The sequence below is a fragment of the Camelus bactrianus genome, chromosome 14 (genome assembly GCF_048773025.1).
Source record: "Camelus bactrianus isolate YW-2024 breed Bactrian camel chromosome 14, ASM4877302v1, whole genome shotgun sequence".
In the NCBI taxonomy this organism is placed as follows: domain Eukaryota; kingdom Metazoa; phylum Chordata; class Mammalia; order Artiodactyla; family Camelidae; genus Camelus; species Camelus bactrianus.
This window is the reverse complement of record NC_133552.1, coordinates 61,545,967-61,560,461: the sequence shown is the minus strand read 5'-3', so window position 1 is coordinate 61,560,461 and position 14,495 is coordinate 61,545,967. Positions and strand designations below refer to the sequence as shown.

The 14,495-nt window shown below is 40.7% G+C and overlaps 1 protein-coding gene across 2 annotated transcripts in view; it reads right to left on the bottom strand.

Annotated features, from left to right (window-relative positions):
- CLYBL (citramalyl-CoA lyase) overlaps positions 1-3,177 on the bottom strand; it is a 205,527-nt gene extending 202,350 nt beyond the window's left edge. For both annotated transcript variants that reach the window (XM_074378471.1, XM_074378472.1), the window contains exon 1: positions 3,062-3,177. In XM_074378471.1, the coding sequence (XP_074234572.1) occupies positions 3,062-3,123 (62 nt within the window). In that variant the 5' untranslated portion in view covers positions 3,124-3,177. The remainder of the gene's footprint in view (positions 1-3,061) is intronic.
- Positions 3,178-14,495: the final 11,318 nt, after the last annotated feature.

The following is a 14,495-nucleotide window of genomic DNA, read 5'->3' as shown; positions in this document are numbered from 1 at the left end:
CATATAAGAAACAGGCAAAAGATCTGAATAGACACCTCAACAAAGAAGATACACAGAGGGCAAAAAACTTATGACAAGATGCTCAACACCATTTGATTCAGGGAATTTCAACTTAAAACAAATTAACATATTAAAATAACAACATATACCACTATACACCTATTAGAATGGCTTAAAAAACTTAACTGACAATACTAAGTGCTGACAAGAATGCAAAGCAACTGAACTCTCATTCATTGATGGTGGAAATGCAAAATGGTAGTTACTTTGAAAGACAGTTTGTTACAAAGCTAAATATAGTCTTACCATACAATCATACTCCCAGGTAATTACCCAATTGATTTTAATACTTATGTCCAAAATCTGCACATAAATGTTTACAGCAGCTTTATGCATAATCAACAAAAACTAGAAGCAACCAAAATGTCCTTCAATAGGTGAATGGATAAACTGTGGTACGTCTATGCAATGAAATATTATTCAGCACTAAAAGGAAATGAATTATCAAGCCACAAACAGGCACAGAGAAACCTTAATGCATATTGCTAAGTGAAGGAACTCAGCCTAAAAAGATGAGACACTGTATGACTCTGATTACATGCCATTCTGGAGAAGGCAAGACTATAGAGATGGTAAAACGATCAGTGCTTGTCAGGAATTTGGAAGGAAAGGGGAATGGAGGAACAGGTGAAGCACAGAGGGATGTTTAGGGATGTAAAATTCTTCTGCATGATAATGCTACAGTAGATACATGACATTGTGTATTTCTCAAAACCCATAGACTTTATAACAAAACAGTGAACCTTAATATGCGCAATTGAAAAAAAAATCATCTGCCAGATAGGGGGATCCCAGGAAAAAATGCAAACTGACAAGAGAATCTAACCGTATTACAAATGTATGAAATGGCCTCACTGAAGGGAATGGGAGAACAAGGTGCTAACCTAAGTAAATCTGGAAACAAGTAGAGCCTCTAAGGCTGAAGGGACAGGAACTGCACCTAAGCACTGGGCTCCAGCTGATACGGGGTTTTCTCATGGAATATGGTCTAATATTTCAGATACTGCTACCTGTGTATGCTGAAACTGAATGACTGAGTAACTGCATGGCACATGGGTGGGCGCCTGGTTTCTCACTGTTGGAGTGAAAATTTACAAACGAGCAAGGTAAGGAGGCTAGAATGAGCCATGTAGAAATGGATTAGATTGGAGACAGTATGAACTCATGTTTAGCTTAATATAGATACAGATGGTTACATCAGAAATATTTATAGATGAGTATATATGCCTACGTTACTATTTACACATTTCTTTGCTCTGGCAGCTAAGAGGATTTAAAAGATATCCTTCACGACAGCACACCTACCCATGGGGAGTTATGCTGCCCCAATTTGAAGGCAGGGTATTTACATAAATTGAGCAGTGGCCAGATTGCTGCAGGGCTGGAGACAGGATGGGCAGGGAAGCGTCAGAAACAGCACTACAACAGGGGCAAATGTTGGAGGACTGGGAAGAGGGGTCAGGAGTGGTTCGTGCCTATCCACAATGGTGCTGATACTCTATAAAAAAAAAAAAAAAGCCACCAGAAGCAGGTCCACTGGCCTGAGGCTGAAGTGCAACCCAACTGGGGTAGAAATTAAGGCAACTCTAGGCAGACTCTCCTAAACTGACCTTTGGCATATTTACGTCTCCCATCCCCATGTGTTCTGAAGGCACAGGATTTCACCTGGGGTATGGGCTATGGGAAATGCCCTGCCTGAAAGTCTGCTGCCATGGCCGGGTAGGGTGTGTAGGTGTGCCGAGAAAGAGCCAGTTTGCTAAGAGGTAAGGAGTACTATGAACCAAGCCTCAAGAGCCTAAGAAGTTAGGTGAGTGGGTGAGGTCACTAGACCCACTACTGAACAGGCCACAGAAGCTGGCGCCTTCACAGGCTAGAAAAGGGACTTTCTGGAAGGATCAAGATACACCCCTTCAGAGGCTCCAGGACAATTACCAGGCTCAGGTTTAGGACACGGGAAGGTGGGATGCATTAAGACCAGGCGGGTGTTGGCGTGGGACACCGGTGGGTCAAGAAGCGCGGTGCAAGCCGATAAAAAAAAAAGTTCCAGACCAGGAACCAGGAACTTGGTTTCTGAACCCAATTCTGCCATTCTCTGCTTTAAGAGTCACTTAGCCTCTCTAAGCCTGTTTTTTCATCTTTAAAAACGAGTTACACAGCTTCTTCACATGGTGGTCAGGGAATAGAATGAGACAGCCTTATGTGTCTCAACCAGCAGTTCTCAAAGTGTGATCTGAGGACACCTTGGGGGTTCCCTGAGACCCTTTGAGGGAGTCTTTGAGGTCCTCCCTTTTCCAACTAGTATGTGCATGAGCCTGGAATTTCTTGGTAAGTTTCCTCCAAAACAGCTAATATAATACTTATTAAGCTGAAGAGATTTTCAAAAATATAAAAACATGCACTCATTGGGGAAAATAGTTATTTTTCATTAAAGATGCCATTTGTTTTAAATTTAAATGGGTTTGTTATTTTTAAATGAGTATTTCAAATTTTTGTTTGAAAACCCGTAAAAAAATCAGCAAATACAAGCAAAAGCTCTTTGAGGTCTTCAATAATTTCTTGGTGTGTAAGAGGGTCCTGAGATCAGACAGTCTGGGAACCGCTAGGCTGAACCACCAGGTGAAGGATGTTCTTAATCATCAGGCGAGCAGCCTCTCACGGGCTGATTCCAGGTCCCCTTTCATACAACATCCACACGTTCAGTTTCCACGTATGGGGACGCTAGTTTTGTTTTCTGGGTCTGAGAGATCCAACGTTTGTACCCATTTTCCGGGCGCAAGCAAGCGTCCTCCCACAGAGAGGCACAGACAGTGGCGGCGACCCCCGTGGAGCGTCGGCGACCTTGGCAGAGGTCGAGCCCGCGCGTGGGAGACGCACGCTGCTCCTGGCCGGAGGGGATTCCCGCCAGGGACCAGGGAGGCCGCGCCCGGCCCGAGGCGCTGAGCCGGGAACAGACTCTCGGCGAGCCTGGACGAGTGGTGGGGGACTGGGGGCCTGCACTCACAGCCTCGGCAGCGCCGCCGCTGGCACTCCGCGCGCCGCCCTCCTCAGCAGATGCAGCGCCATTTTCCCAACGTGCGGGCCCCACCCCCGCTATGTCAGTCTCCATTTCGTCCCGCCCCCATTGCCACGCCCCCACGTTACCACGCCCCGCGCACGTTCCGCCCAGGCCCCGCAAGCCACGCCCTCCCCGTTCTGCGCTCCTGCCCCTTCCCGGCGGTAACGCGAGGCAGAGCATAGTCCGAACGGATGGAGTCCTTCTTGATCGTTTTTTTGGTGACTGAATCCAACCTTTCTCGTGCTTCTGGAGTTTTTTTTGGACCCCTTTTGAGAGATTTTGCATTTTCCCAGCCAGACTAGTCAAATTTTCTAGGGATCTCTTTATTGTTTTTGTGCTTTTTTTGTTTTGTTAGAATACTACCTAACAAAGTTTGTGAGCCTTGCCATGTGCGCGCCTGGGTTAACACTTAATCTATTAAGGAATATAGATACCTGCTGGCAGCTTTCTGGGCCAGAGAAATGCTTGCTGAAGACACGGGGCAGCAAACACAACTTTTCAACACCTCCCTGCTAGTCCGTCAACAAATACAACTCCTCTGGCTTCACAATCAGGAGAATGCTCACGTGTTAAAACGGAGCTTCTGAGCTGGCTGACTTTGGGCAAGTTACTTAACCTCTCCCTGCTTCAGTTTCTTCCTATAAGATGGTAATATAAACAGTACTCACCTTAGCGTTATTATAAGTATATACTGAGTTAATGTATGTAAAGAGCGTAAAACCACACCTGGCCCAGGGCATGTGCTCAGTAGTGTTAATTACTTCTCATTGTTATTATCATCACAGCAATTCCTTTCTTAAAACTCTTTGGTAGCTTCTAACAGGAAGCTCTTGAAATAAAAAACAAACGGAGGCCAAACTTGAAAATTCCCTAAGCAGACAAAAACAGTTTCATTATACAAGCAAAGCCTAATTTAGCTTGTTTTACAAGATGACTTGACCGGGGTCATTTCTTGCTTATGCCTCTGGAAATCATAAGCAAAATTTGAACGATCTTCCAAGGTCGATATGAAGTAACCACTGACCAATTATTCCCTGTCATTCAAGAAAATTTTAATATTTACAACCAATCACTGTGAAAAATAAACAGTCACTACTTTCTCACTAAATAAGCTGCCTTATAATAATGTACCCCTGAGCCTCATTCCATGTTTTGGTTTGAGCGTTCCTGGTTACTGTCTTTTCAGTGTGCACAATAAACACTAATTACAACTTCAGTGACTCATTGGTTTTATTTTTCTTATCTATGAACTTTTGACAGAAGCATTTAGAATAAAACCCAGATTCTTCACCATAACCCTGAGTCCTTACCCCTGACAGTATCTGCACCCTTATCTCAGCCCTATCCATCCTTTTTCCCTGTTTTTTGAGTTCGATAAGCCCTCTCCCACTTCAGGGCCTTTGCACGTATTGTTCCCTATTCCCAGAAGGTGCTCATGACTGCACCTTCTTATCCTCCAGGACATTTAAACTACATCCACCTGCCCAAAGGGCCTGCACTGACAACCCAGACTAGAGCATCCTCCTCATCTATTTCACGGGCACAGCAACCTGGTCATTTCCATAACAGCCCTCATCACAATGTTTATTTATGGATTTGTGAATCTACTTTCTTAATGTTGTCTTTCCCCCTTGGGTCTCAAGATGGGAGGGAACTACTGCCCATAATGTGCTTTTGTAGTTTGTTATTGTCATTTAAGGGGCAGGGCTAGAGATGTTGGGACAATCCCACTTGTAGAAAGGCTGCTGGTGCTCTGGTTAAGAAACACTATCTAGACTGGATAAAGAAGTTGTGGTTATATATGTATAATGGAATACTACTCAGCCATAAAAAAGAATAAAATAATGCCATTTGCAGCAACATGGTTGGACCTAGAGATCATCATTCTAAGTGAAGTAAACCAAAAAGAGAAAGAAAAATATCGTATGATATCACTTATACATGGATGTTTAAAAAAAAAAAAGACACAAATGAACTTATTCACGAAACAGAAATAGACTCACAGACGTAGAGAACAAACTTGTTACCAGGGGGAAAGGAGTAGGAAGGGATACATTGGGATTTCGAGATTTGCAGATACTAACTACTACAAATAAAACAGATAAACAACAAGTTTATACTGTATAGCACAGGGAGTTTTCATCAATATCTTGTAGTAACTTGTAATGAAAAAGAATATGAAAAGGAATATATGTATGTATATGTATGACTGAAACATTACGCTGTACACCAGAAATTGATACAACATTGTAAACCAACTATACTTCAATAAAAAAAAAAAAAAAAAAAAACACAAAAAACACCATCTATAGGAACAGAATGTGAGCTCTTTGAGAGCAGGTGTATCTTATTGCCATGTATGTGCCCCCAGCACCTGGTTCAATGACTTGTAACCTGTAGGTATTTAATATAAGACAAAATGTTCCTCTAGACATTACAATTCTGAGAATTGCCATATGAGTAGTTATTCTTATTAAAAGTACCTTGTACCTTACGGCTTTGTAGGTAAAATAGAACCTCCATTGACTTATTTGCTAACTAATTCAATTTCCTTCCAATTCTGCTTGAAGAAATTTTAGCTGTGCCCATTCTCACTAGGACTGCTGTGGTTTTGTGAGTTTCTTCATGAGATTACTAACTTGTAGGTTTTAAAAACTGTTTCTAATGTTGGTAGGCTTTTAAATAAAGCTTTCTTTACTTTATCTACCTACTATGTGGATTTCTGGAGGATATATTTCCAGATACAATAGAAAATGGGATCCAGACTTCCCTTCCTAAGGCTAGTCAAATCTGTCTTTACTCAAGCCTCCAAAACGGAAAGAAATATAAATGTATGTGTTTGCTCCAAGGGCATTAAAAAAAAATCTTTATCCACATTCACCTTTTGATGGACATTTGGGTTGCTTCCATATGTTGGCTATTGGTAAATAAATAATGCTGCTGTGAACACTGAGGTGCATATTTCTTTTCTAATTAGTGTTTTTGTTTTCTTTGGATAAATACCCAGGAGTGGAATTGCTGGATCATATGGTAGTTCTGTTTTTAATTTTTTAGAAAAAAAGATTTTTAAAAGAAACTGTGAAAGAGGCAGACAGGTAAGTAGGGGAAATGGGTAGGTTCTGAGGTCTGCTGGTGATGGGGATAGGGGATATGGAAATAGAAAGGATGTTGCAATTCTCTCTGCGTTAGAGGGGCAGGGAAACCAGGGGGTTCTGCAGGGAAGAGCCTGGGACATGGAGAGTGAGCCTGAGAGTGTTAGGGGAAGAGCAGAGCAAGCAGAGAAAACACAGAGGCTCTAGGCTGTAAAGCACAGGAACACCCAAGTCTCATCCAGTGTTGCCCTAAAACATACAGGTCTCCTGAGTGGAAACATGTTACCTTGTTACCATTTGGTCTTTTAACTGTCATGAGACTCGAATAATTCTCACTGTTAATTTTAGAAATACTGAGCTTTTATATTGGCTTAACTACAGTTTTGGAAAATAGTCACACGCAAGGAGATTCGATTAAGAATCTAATCAACCGTTGGTTTATTATAACCATTTCAAGCAGTAATGATTAGGAAAATGAAGCTGCATTATTCTTTTGTTATAAACACCAAAAGTTCTTTATCATAATCCATTTTCCCCTTCCTTTTGGTGTCTGGCCAATGTAGGTTATTGTCACCAAAGTTGCATCTCAAAGGCTGGAGGGCCAGTGTCACTGATTTAAGACTTCAGAATGTTGCACTTAGAAAGAGGTATATTAGAAGTTCTGTGGAATAATTTTTCAGCAGTGGCATAGATAGAACTACACTCTGAAATCATCCATCCCTCCTGCTGCTCTGATACAAAACCCTCCCAGCCTTACCTCCTGGCAGGCGCTGCCTTTGATAACGTGATGACTATGTCTGGCTTTCTTGGAGAGAGAGGAGACTGTCTCTCAAATTTAGGCCAAATGCAAAATAACTAGAGACCACATTGTGGACCTTCTGAGCCTTAGCTTTCTTTCTCTTTATAAACTGAGGAAGTTAGACTAGCTGACCTCTAAAATTCCTTCTGGTTCCCAAATACTGCTTGTATAAGAGCCTTTTCTAATCTCAGCCTCCAAAACTATGCTGCAGCGTCCATTAGTGTCCTTAGGCAGATGGTTCCCCACCCCCACCCCACCCCCAATGCTCCCCCTCTGCCCCAACAGCTCCCCAGTCCCTTTCGGCTCTCCTGACCCTTCCCTTGAGTCACATCCTTTTCCCCAAAGCACTTATCCATCTGTAAATTACTAGATAATATGCTTATTTGTGATGTCTTTGTCAAATGTAAGCCCTATGAGAGCAGGTATTTGTGCCTGTCTTGTTCAAGCACCTGGAAAAGTGCCTGGCACATGGCAGATGTTCAGAACTTATTTGCTGATCTCAAAGTGTTGAATCTTGAGACATCCTCTGGCAAGATTATCCTTTACATAATTTTCCCTGTTATTTTAATTCACTTTGTAAGTTAATTATTATCTTCAGTTGCTATTTCTTAATTGCAGACTGGTGGGCTGAATCATGACCGCCAAGATGTCCACGTGCTAATTTCTAGAACCTGTAAATGTTTTATCTTGCAAGTGTGATCAAATTAAGGACACTGAGATGGGAAGATTATCCTGGATTATCGGGGTGGGCCCAGTGTAATCACTGGGACCATGGGAGAGGGAAGGAAGAGGGTCAGAGTCAAGGATGTAACATGGATTCAAAGTCAGCGTGATGAGGGGCCACAAGGTAAGGGAGGCAGAAAGTCTCTAGAAGCTGGAAAAGGCAAGGAAACAGCTTCTCCCTTCCAGCCTCCAGAAGATACAGCCTTGCCAACACCTGGATTGTATCCCCATGAGAGCTGTCTTGGACGTGTGACCTCCAGAACTGTAAGATAATACAGCTCTGTTGTTTTAAGCTGCCAAGGTTGTGGTCATTTATTACAGCAGCAATAAGAAACTAATACCCCTAGTAAAAAAGAAAAAGTTTCCCAAACACACATCTGCCATACAAACCGGGTCTTAAAGATTGCTTTTAATGCCATTTGTAAGTCCAAAGTGGCACTACTGGTTCAAATGACCACAAATGTCTGTCAGTGTCAGACAGAATCAGCCAGATTTGCCCTGGCCAGAACCTCTTTGACTGAGTTTCTAAAGAGAGAAGCTTCAGTAATTTTTCAAGCCAGATTTGGAATCCTTTCTCTGTATGTCATTTGAAAAGGATTTTCCACCCCTGAACTGATTATATAGAGACACGGAGCACTTAACCACTGTCTGAAATCACATTAGACACTTATTTACTTGCTAATTGCCCATCATACTGTCATTCATTTGTTTATGGTGTGTTACTTTCCATTAGAATATAAGCCCCATGAGGGTGGGAACTGAGTTTACTCTGTTAGCTACTGTATTTTCAATGCCTAAAATGATGGCTAAGACACAGTAGATGCCACAGAAGTACCTGTTGAGTGAATGACTGGGGAAGTTGACTTGCTGAGAAGATGTAACAAATCCTTCAGCACCAGTTTGTCCTACCTCTGAGAAGAAACAGATGATAGCAACCCAAACGCAGCTGAAAATAATGAGATCTAAACAAACAAACAAATAAGAATGCTTACTATAAGAATCTATTAGAACTTTTGGTTATTAACTTCTGGAGCCAAGGAGAGAGGCCCCTGACCTGGCCAGTACCAGGTAGCCCTATGAAAAGTAAACAGTAAAATCATGTGAAAGAACTAATGTGCAAGTTAATTCACTGTTTCATTGTATGTTATCACAATGGGGGTGATAATTGTGATATTGGGGGAAAAAATCTAAATGTTTATCAACAGAGGACCGGTTTTTTAAAGTATGGTACATGAAACAACAGAAAAGCACGCAATTGTAAAAAGAATACGGAAATGGTCTCTACTATTACTAATACAATGTATTAACATACTAATACAGAAGCTATTTTGTTATGTATAATAGAAGATATATTGCTAAGGAAAAAAGACAAGGCACAGAACAATTGTAATATAGTCTATCATTTGTGTTAAAAAAAGGAGTAAAATAAAACTATATGTTTCATATTTTCTTATAGTCAATTATTTTAAAACTGAAAGGATAAAATAATGCTGCAGATGGCAGGAGTTACCTGTCAGAGGAGGTAGGAACAAAGCAAATGGAGAAAGAGATGGGAAAAAATTTTCACTGTATCCCTTTTGCAATTTTAAAACTTTTGAACCATGTGTATGTGTTATTTATGCAAAACACTAAATTTAAAGCAAACTAAATATCCATCGACAGATGATTGGATAAAGAAGTTGTGGTATAATTATATAATGAAATACTACTCAGCAATAAAAAAGAATAAAATAATGCCATTTGCAGCAACACGGGTGGACCTGAAGATTGTCATTCTAAGTGAAATAAGCCAGAAAGAGAAAGAAAAATACCATATGATATCACTCATATGTGGAATTTTAAAGAAAAAAAGGAAAAGAAAAGGACACTAATGAACTCATCTATAAAACAGAAACAGCCTTGAAGACATAGTAAACAATCTTATGGTTACCAGGGGAAAGGGGTTGGGAAGGGATAAATTTGGGAGTTTGAGATTTGAAAATGTTAACCACTACATATAAAAATAGATAAAAAACGAATTTCCTCTGTATAGCACAGGGAACTATATTCAATATCTTGTAATAACCTTTAATGAAAAAGAATATGAAAACAAATGTATGAATATATATGCATGACTGGGACATCAGGCTGTACACCAGAAACTGACACATTGTAACTGACCATACGTCAGTTAAAAAATAATAATAAAATAAAAAAGACGAGAAACAAAACAAAACAGTAAATTTAAACCATACGAACAATAAGGCAAAAAAAGAAGGAAAGAGAAACTGCAGTCCTGCAGTCCCATAAGTGGACCTGGGTCCCTAATTCAACCTGACGCAGAGCCCCCTGCACTGTGTACGTCAACAATAGGATACCAAATGCATTTTGGCATCTTTGTGGCCACTGAGCTCTGTGTCTATTCCATATCCCATAGGGGATTAAAAACTCCCGAAGTCCCAGCCTGTGTTTCTCAGAGTGAGGGCCAGGTGACTTGCACAATTGACAAGAGTTTTCACAGCCTCTGTGGACAGGAGACTTGATAAAATGTGTAATGTTGAACCACATAATGAAGGCTGGTTGGTTAAGACCCTCTGGCTTTTGTGGAATAATCTTTAATGCACCAGACAAGAAGATTGCTAACCAGCCTTATTACTGACAATTTCCTAATATCCCTGTAGGGCAGGCAGATGATTTGAGGATTATCCAAATGCTGACAAATCCCCTGGGCCCTGACAATCTCATTTACAAAAGAATCCAATCTGTTTATTGCTGATAATAGATGGTATGCCCTCAGGTTTGCTTGTAAGGAACATGTGCGTTGCTTTCTATTTTTTCCTTTTAGCAACAGGAACTAAACTTGGATTCATCCTGATAAACTGGGTCTGTGGGACTTTATGTGATGTAATTGCTCTGAGTTGTTCCTTAATCTCCTTTTGCTAAACCTTTTCACCCCTGTCCATGACGGCAGAAACAGCCTTAATCCAGGGGCAAAATGGTCCATCTAACAAAAGAGCCTATTCTTGCGGCCAGCATTCTCTACTCACTCTTCCTCATGTTTATTTGTTGTTCTAAGAGTTATTTAAAACAAAAGGATGGTGGGGAGGGTATAGTTCAGTGGGAGAGTGCATGCTCAGCATGCACAAGGTCCTGGGTTCAATCCTCAATAGCTCCATTAAATAAATAAATATAAATAAACCAAATTACACCCCCCCCCCAAAAGCAACAACAACAACAAAAATACAACAAAAGGACAAATCAAGTCTTGAACTTACTGCTGTGATAAGCCAAACTCTGAATGCAAAGTTCATATCTTCACTTGTCTCTGTAGTTCCTGCAACAGGTGCAGTGGCTGTAACACCCTGCAGATTGTCAAAACCAGCTGTGGGGGTGGGAGTTCATCAAAGACCATCATTTCTCCAGTGAAATGGTCTCACGTATCTAGATTATAGCAGACTATATTTGGACACCCAAATAGACAGTAATTTAAATTAGCCCTATAATTCCTTTTGATTTATAAGAAGTAAAATGTCATCTGCCAAATTCTAAACCTATGCACATTGTTAGTATTTAATCTTATTCATGTGAATGTGGGTTTTTTTTTTTTTTTAAGTGTTAACTGCAAAAGAAAAAATTTCTAAGCATAAGCTAATATCTTACCTAACAAGATCTGCCTGACCCTTGGTCTTAAGACTAGTTTCCTATGTAAGTTGCATCTGAAATTGAGACACAAGGCCAGGCTCCAGGGAACCCTGGGCACCTACACTTCTGCACTTCGCATACTAATCTAGGGATCCATGGGGACCTGCCTGTGAAGAAGGCAATTGTTGGTATCCAAATTCATGCTTTCCCATCTCTAATTTTCTTCATTCTAGTTTTCTGCCTAATGGAACAATACAGCTAGCTTATATGATTTCCAGCATTAAAACATGTCCCCTATTGAAGGTTTTGTCATTCGTTTTCTCAAAATTAGAGTTTCAGGATTCCAGAGATTGAAAAGGCCCACTATTAAATGTCTATCTCTCGCTTTTAAAAATCCTATTTAGTATTCAATATATGTTCATTATAAACCAATTAAAACATATGGAAATAAACCAATAGGGGCATGGAGAGAAAGTTAACATTCAAAGATAATTATTAATATTCTGGTACTTTCCTTATAGATCTGTTCTTACGCATTTATGTGTGTGTATCTCATTCTTTCTCCATAGATGGATAGATAGAAGATTGACATAAATAGATACACACACTCATACATATCTTAACAAAAATCACGTTACATATACATACTGTTTTGAAACTTGCTTCTTTCCTCTGCATAAATCACTGAAACATATTTTTGGTAATACTGTAACACTCCAACACACATGGAGATATTCAAATTTCTGTGGAAAAGAAAAGGAACAAAATACATATAAAAAATACTAAAGACAAAGCCAGGGAGAGGTCCTGTGTAAATTGTGAAAATAAGCTCAGTGTTATTAGGAAATTAGTTTCTTCTAATCCAAACATTTTTACTCTCTTAACTTTGAAAACCATTTTTTCATATTTTTATAAAAAATATGACCATGAACTTTTTATAGGAACATGGCTAGGAAATTCTCCAATTGTCATGCAGTCCTGAGCTTAAAGTTTGCAAAATCTAGTTTTGGCTTCTTCTTTTTCTTGTTCTTCTTCTTCTTTTGCCTTTTAACTTATTGACCCCAGTATTTTTGCTACATCCATTGGTAGGATCAAACCATTACACTTTTCAAAAGCATTCCTTTAACCTGAGGTCACACAAATGTGAAATATGAGGAAGTTATAAATAGACTGAAATCTAGAACAACCATAACCCTGATGTATTTTATCTAAATTTTTATAACTTTGAAGTGCACCGAATACAGGAAGAATGCAGAGCTTTTCTTTTCCAGCCAGAGAAACCACACACACAAAAAGAATTCAAAACGATCTCTTTCTCATTTCTGTAGTCTCTCAATCCAAAAAAAGAAAGTGGGGGAGGATTTGAGTCAATCCAACAAAAATAAACTGTTGTCACTGTTTATTTAGAAAATAATTCCTTGAGTAATTCCTTGAGATCCCCTCCTCCCCCTGCAAAGAACTAAAAAAAAAAAAAAAAAAGTCATGAAGATCTCTGGCTTAGTTTATTTATCTCCTAGAGGAAAAATTGTTTAGTATTTGTTTATGTTACAAAAACTACCAATGACAAGTGGGCCCATAAAATTCCCCCTCTTTTTTGTGTGGTGAGAAAGCAGCAGGGAGGCTAAGTTTGGTCTGCTGTTGGAATATAGTTTGCTGTCTCGAATTGCCCAACCTTCTCTGGTTTCTATAAGATTCCCAAGGTCCATGATCTCTGTCCCAGATGAACAGCCCAAAGGGAGGGGCTTGGGTTGGACAACTGGAGTGAGACCAGACAATGGAAGACTGAAATCCAGACAGTAGATTGAGTTGATGACTCCAGCTGCATCCACACCCTTCCACAGTAGGTAGGTAACTTTCCTTGTCCCTTGACTTTGAGCTTAGCCAGTGATGGTGTGTCAGCTCCAGTTCTAGGCCTTGAGAGGCCTCTCATGTTTCCACCATCATCGTGAGAAGAGCACAACCTGGCAAAGCCCTCTAGGGTGAGGATGAGGAGAAGGAGGAGGAGGGAACCATGGAGCAGAGCTGCCGCACAGACTTGCAGTAGAAACAAAGCCACCCCAGCAGGAAGCAGAGCCTCCAGCCCAGTCCAGTCTGGCTGAACCTCAGCAGACCTACAAACGCTTGCCAGCAATAGACGTCCATTGTTTTAAGCCCCTGAATTTTGGAGGGCTCTGTGATGCTGCATCATTGCAGTAATATAAACTGAGACAATTTTAACCAAAAAGAATCATAACAAAAATTTTAAGAACCTGTACTTCAGGGAGTTTAACATATGGCTGTGTACAAGATGGATTGATGGGGAACAGACAGCATCGTCATCTGGATGTCAGGCGATGAGCCCAGAATAAGTGGAGACAGCAGGTACGGGAAGAGGGAAGAGACTGACAAAGAACTGACCACAAGGATGAAAGAAAAGGCTGAATCAATGCAAGAAGACAGCAAATTTTCACACCTGGGAGACAGGAAATGGAGATAACTTTTGAAGACTTTGAACTTTTGACGTGCTTTTAGGAAAAATTATTAACTTACTTTGTGCCACGGTGGGTTTGAAGGGACAGCAATATAATCAAATGGCCATGTGATGTAGTGGAAAGAGGCCTGTATTAACAAGGACAGACAGGGTTGTTACTCCCAGCTTGGCCTCTTGTAGATTGTGGGGGTTTTCCAAGTAATACAAATTCTCTGAGCCTTGTGTCCCCCCCATAGCAGGGTTGTGAGGATTCTAGTAACATGGTAGGTGGGAGGTGAGACAGACATCTTGGTCCACCCAGCATCTTTCCTTTTGAGAATGCCCTTCCCCTAAAATCAATGGGGCTGTCATTCATCTTCTCTGCCACCTCGATTGATCCACGGGTGGGCACGTGACCCAATCAGGCAATCAGAGTCCATTTTGGGGAGGTACATACGAATGCTTGGTGAGAAAGGAGTTTCTTCCGATAGCAGGAACAGTCAGGACACTGTAAGCCTGATAGTAGCACCATCTAGGCTGCTCTGGGGAGGAGATGACCTGAGAATGCAGGTAGCAGAGAAAAGCAGAGAAGAGAACTGGTGAGAGTAGAGAGGGCCCTAATGATATTGTTTGAATCCTAGATCAACGGAGCCATTCATTGGAATTTCCAGCTACATGAGCCAATGTGCCTACAAA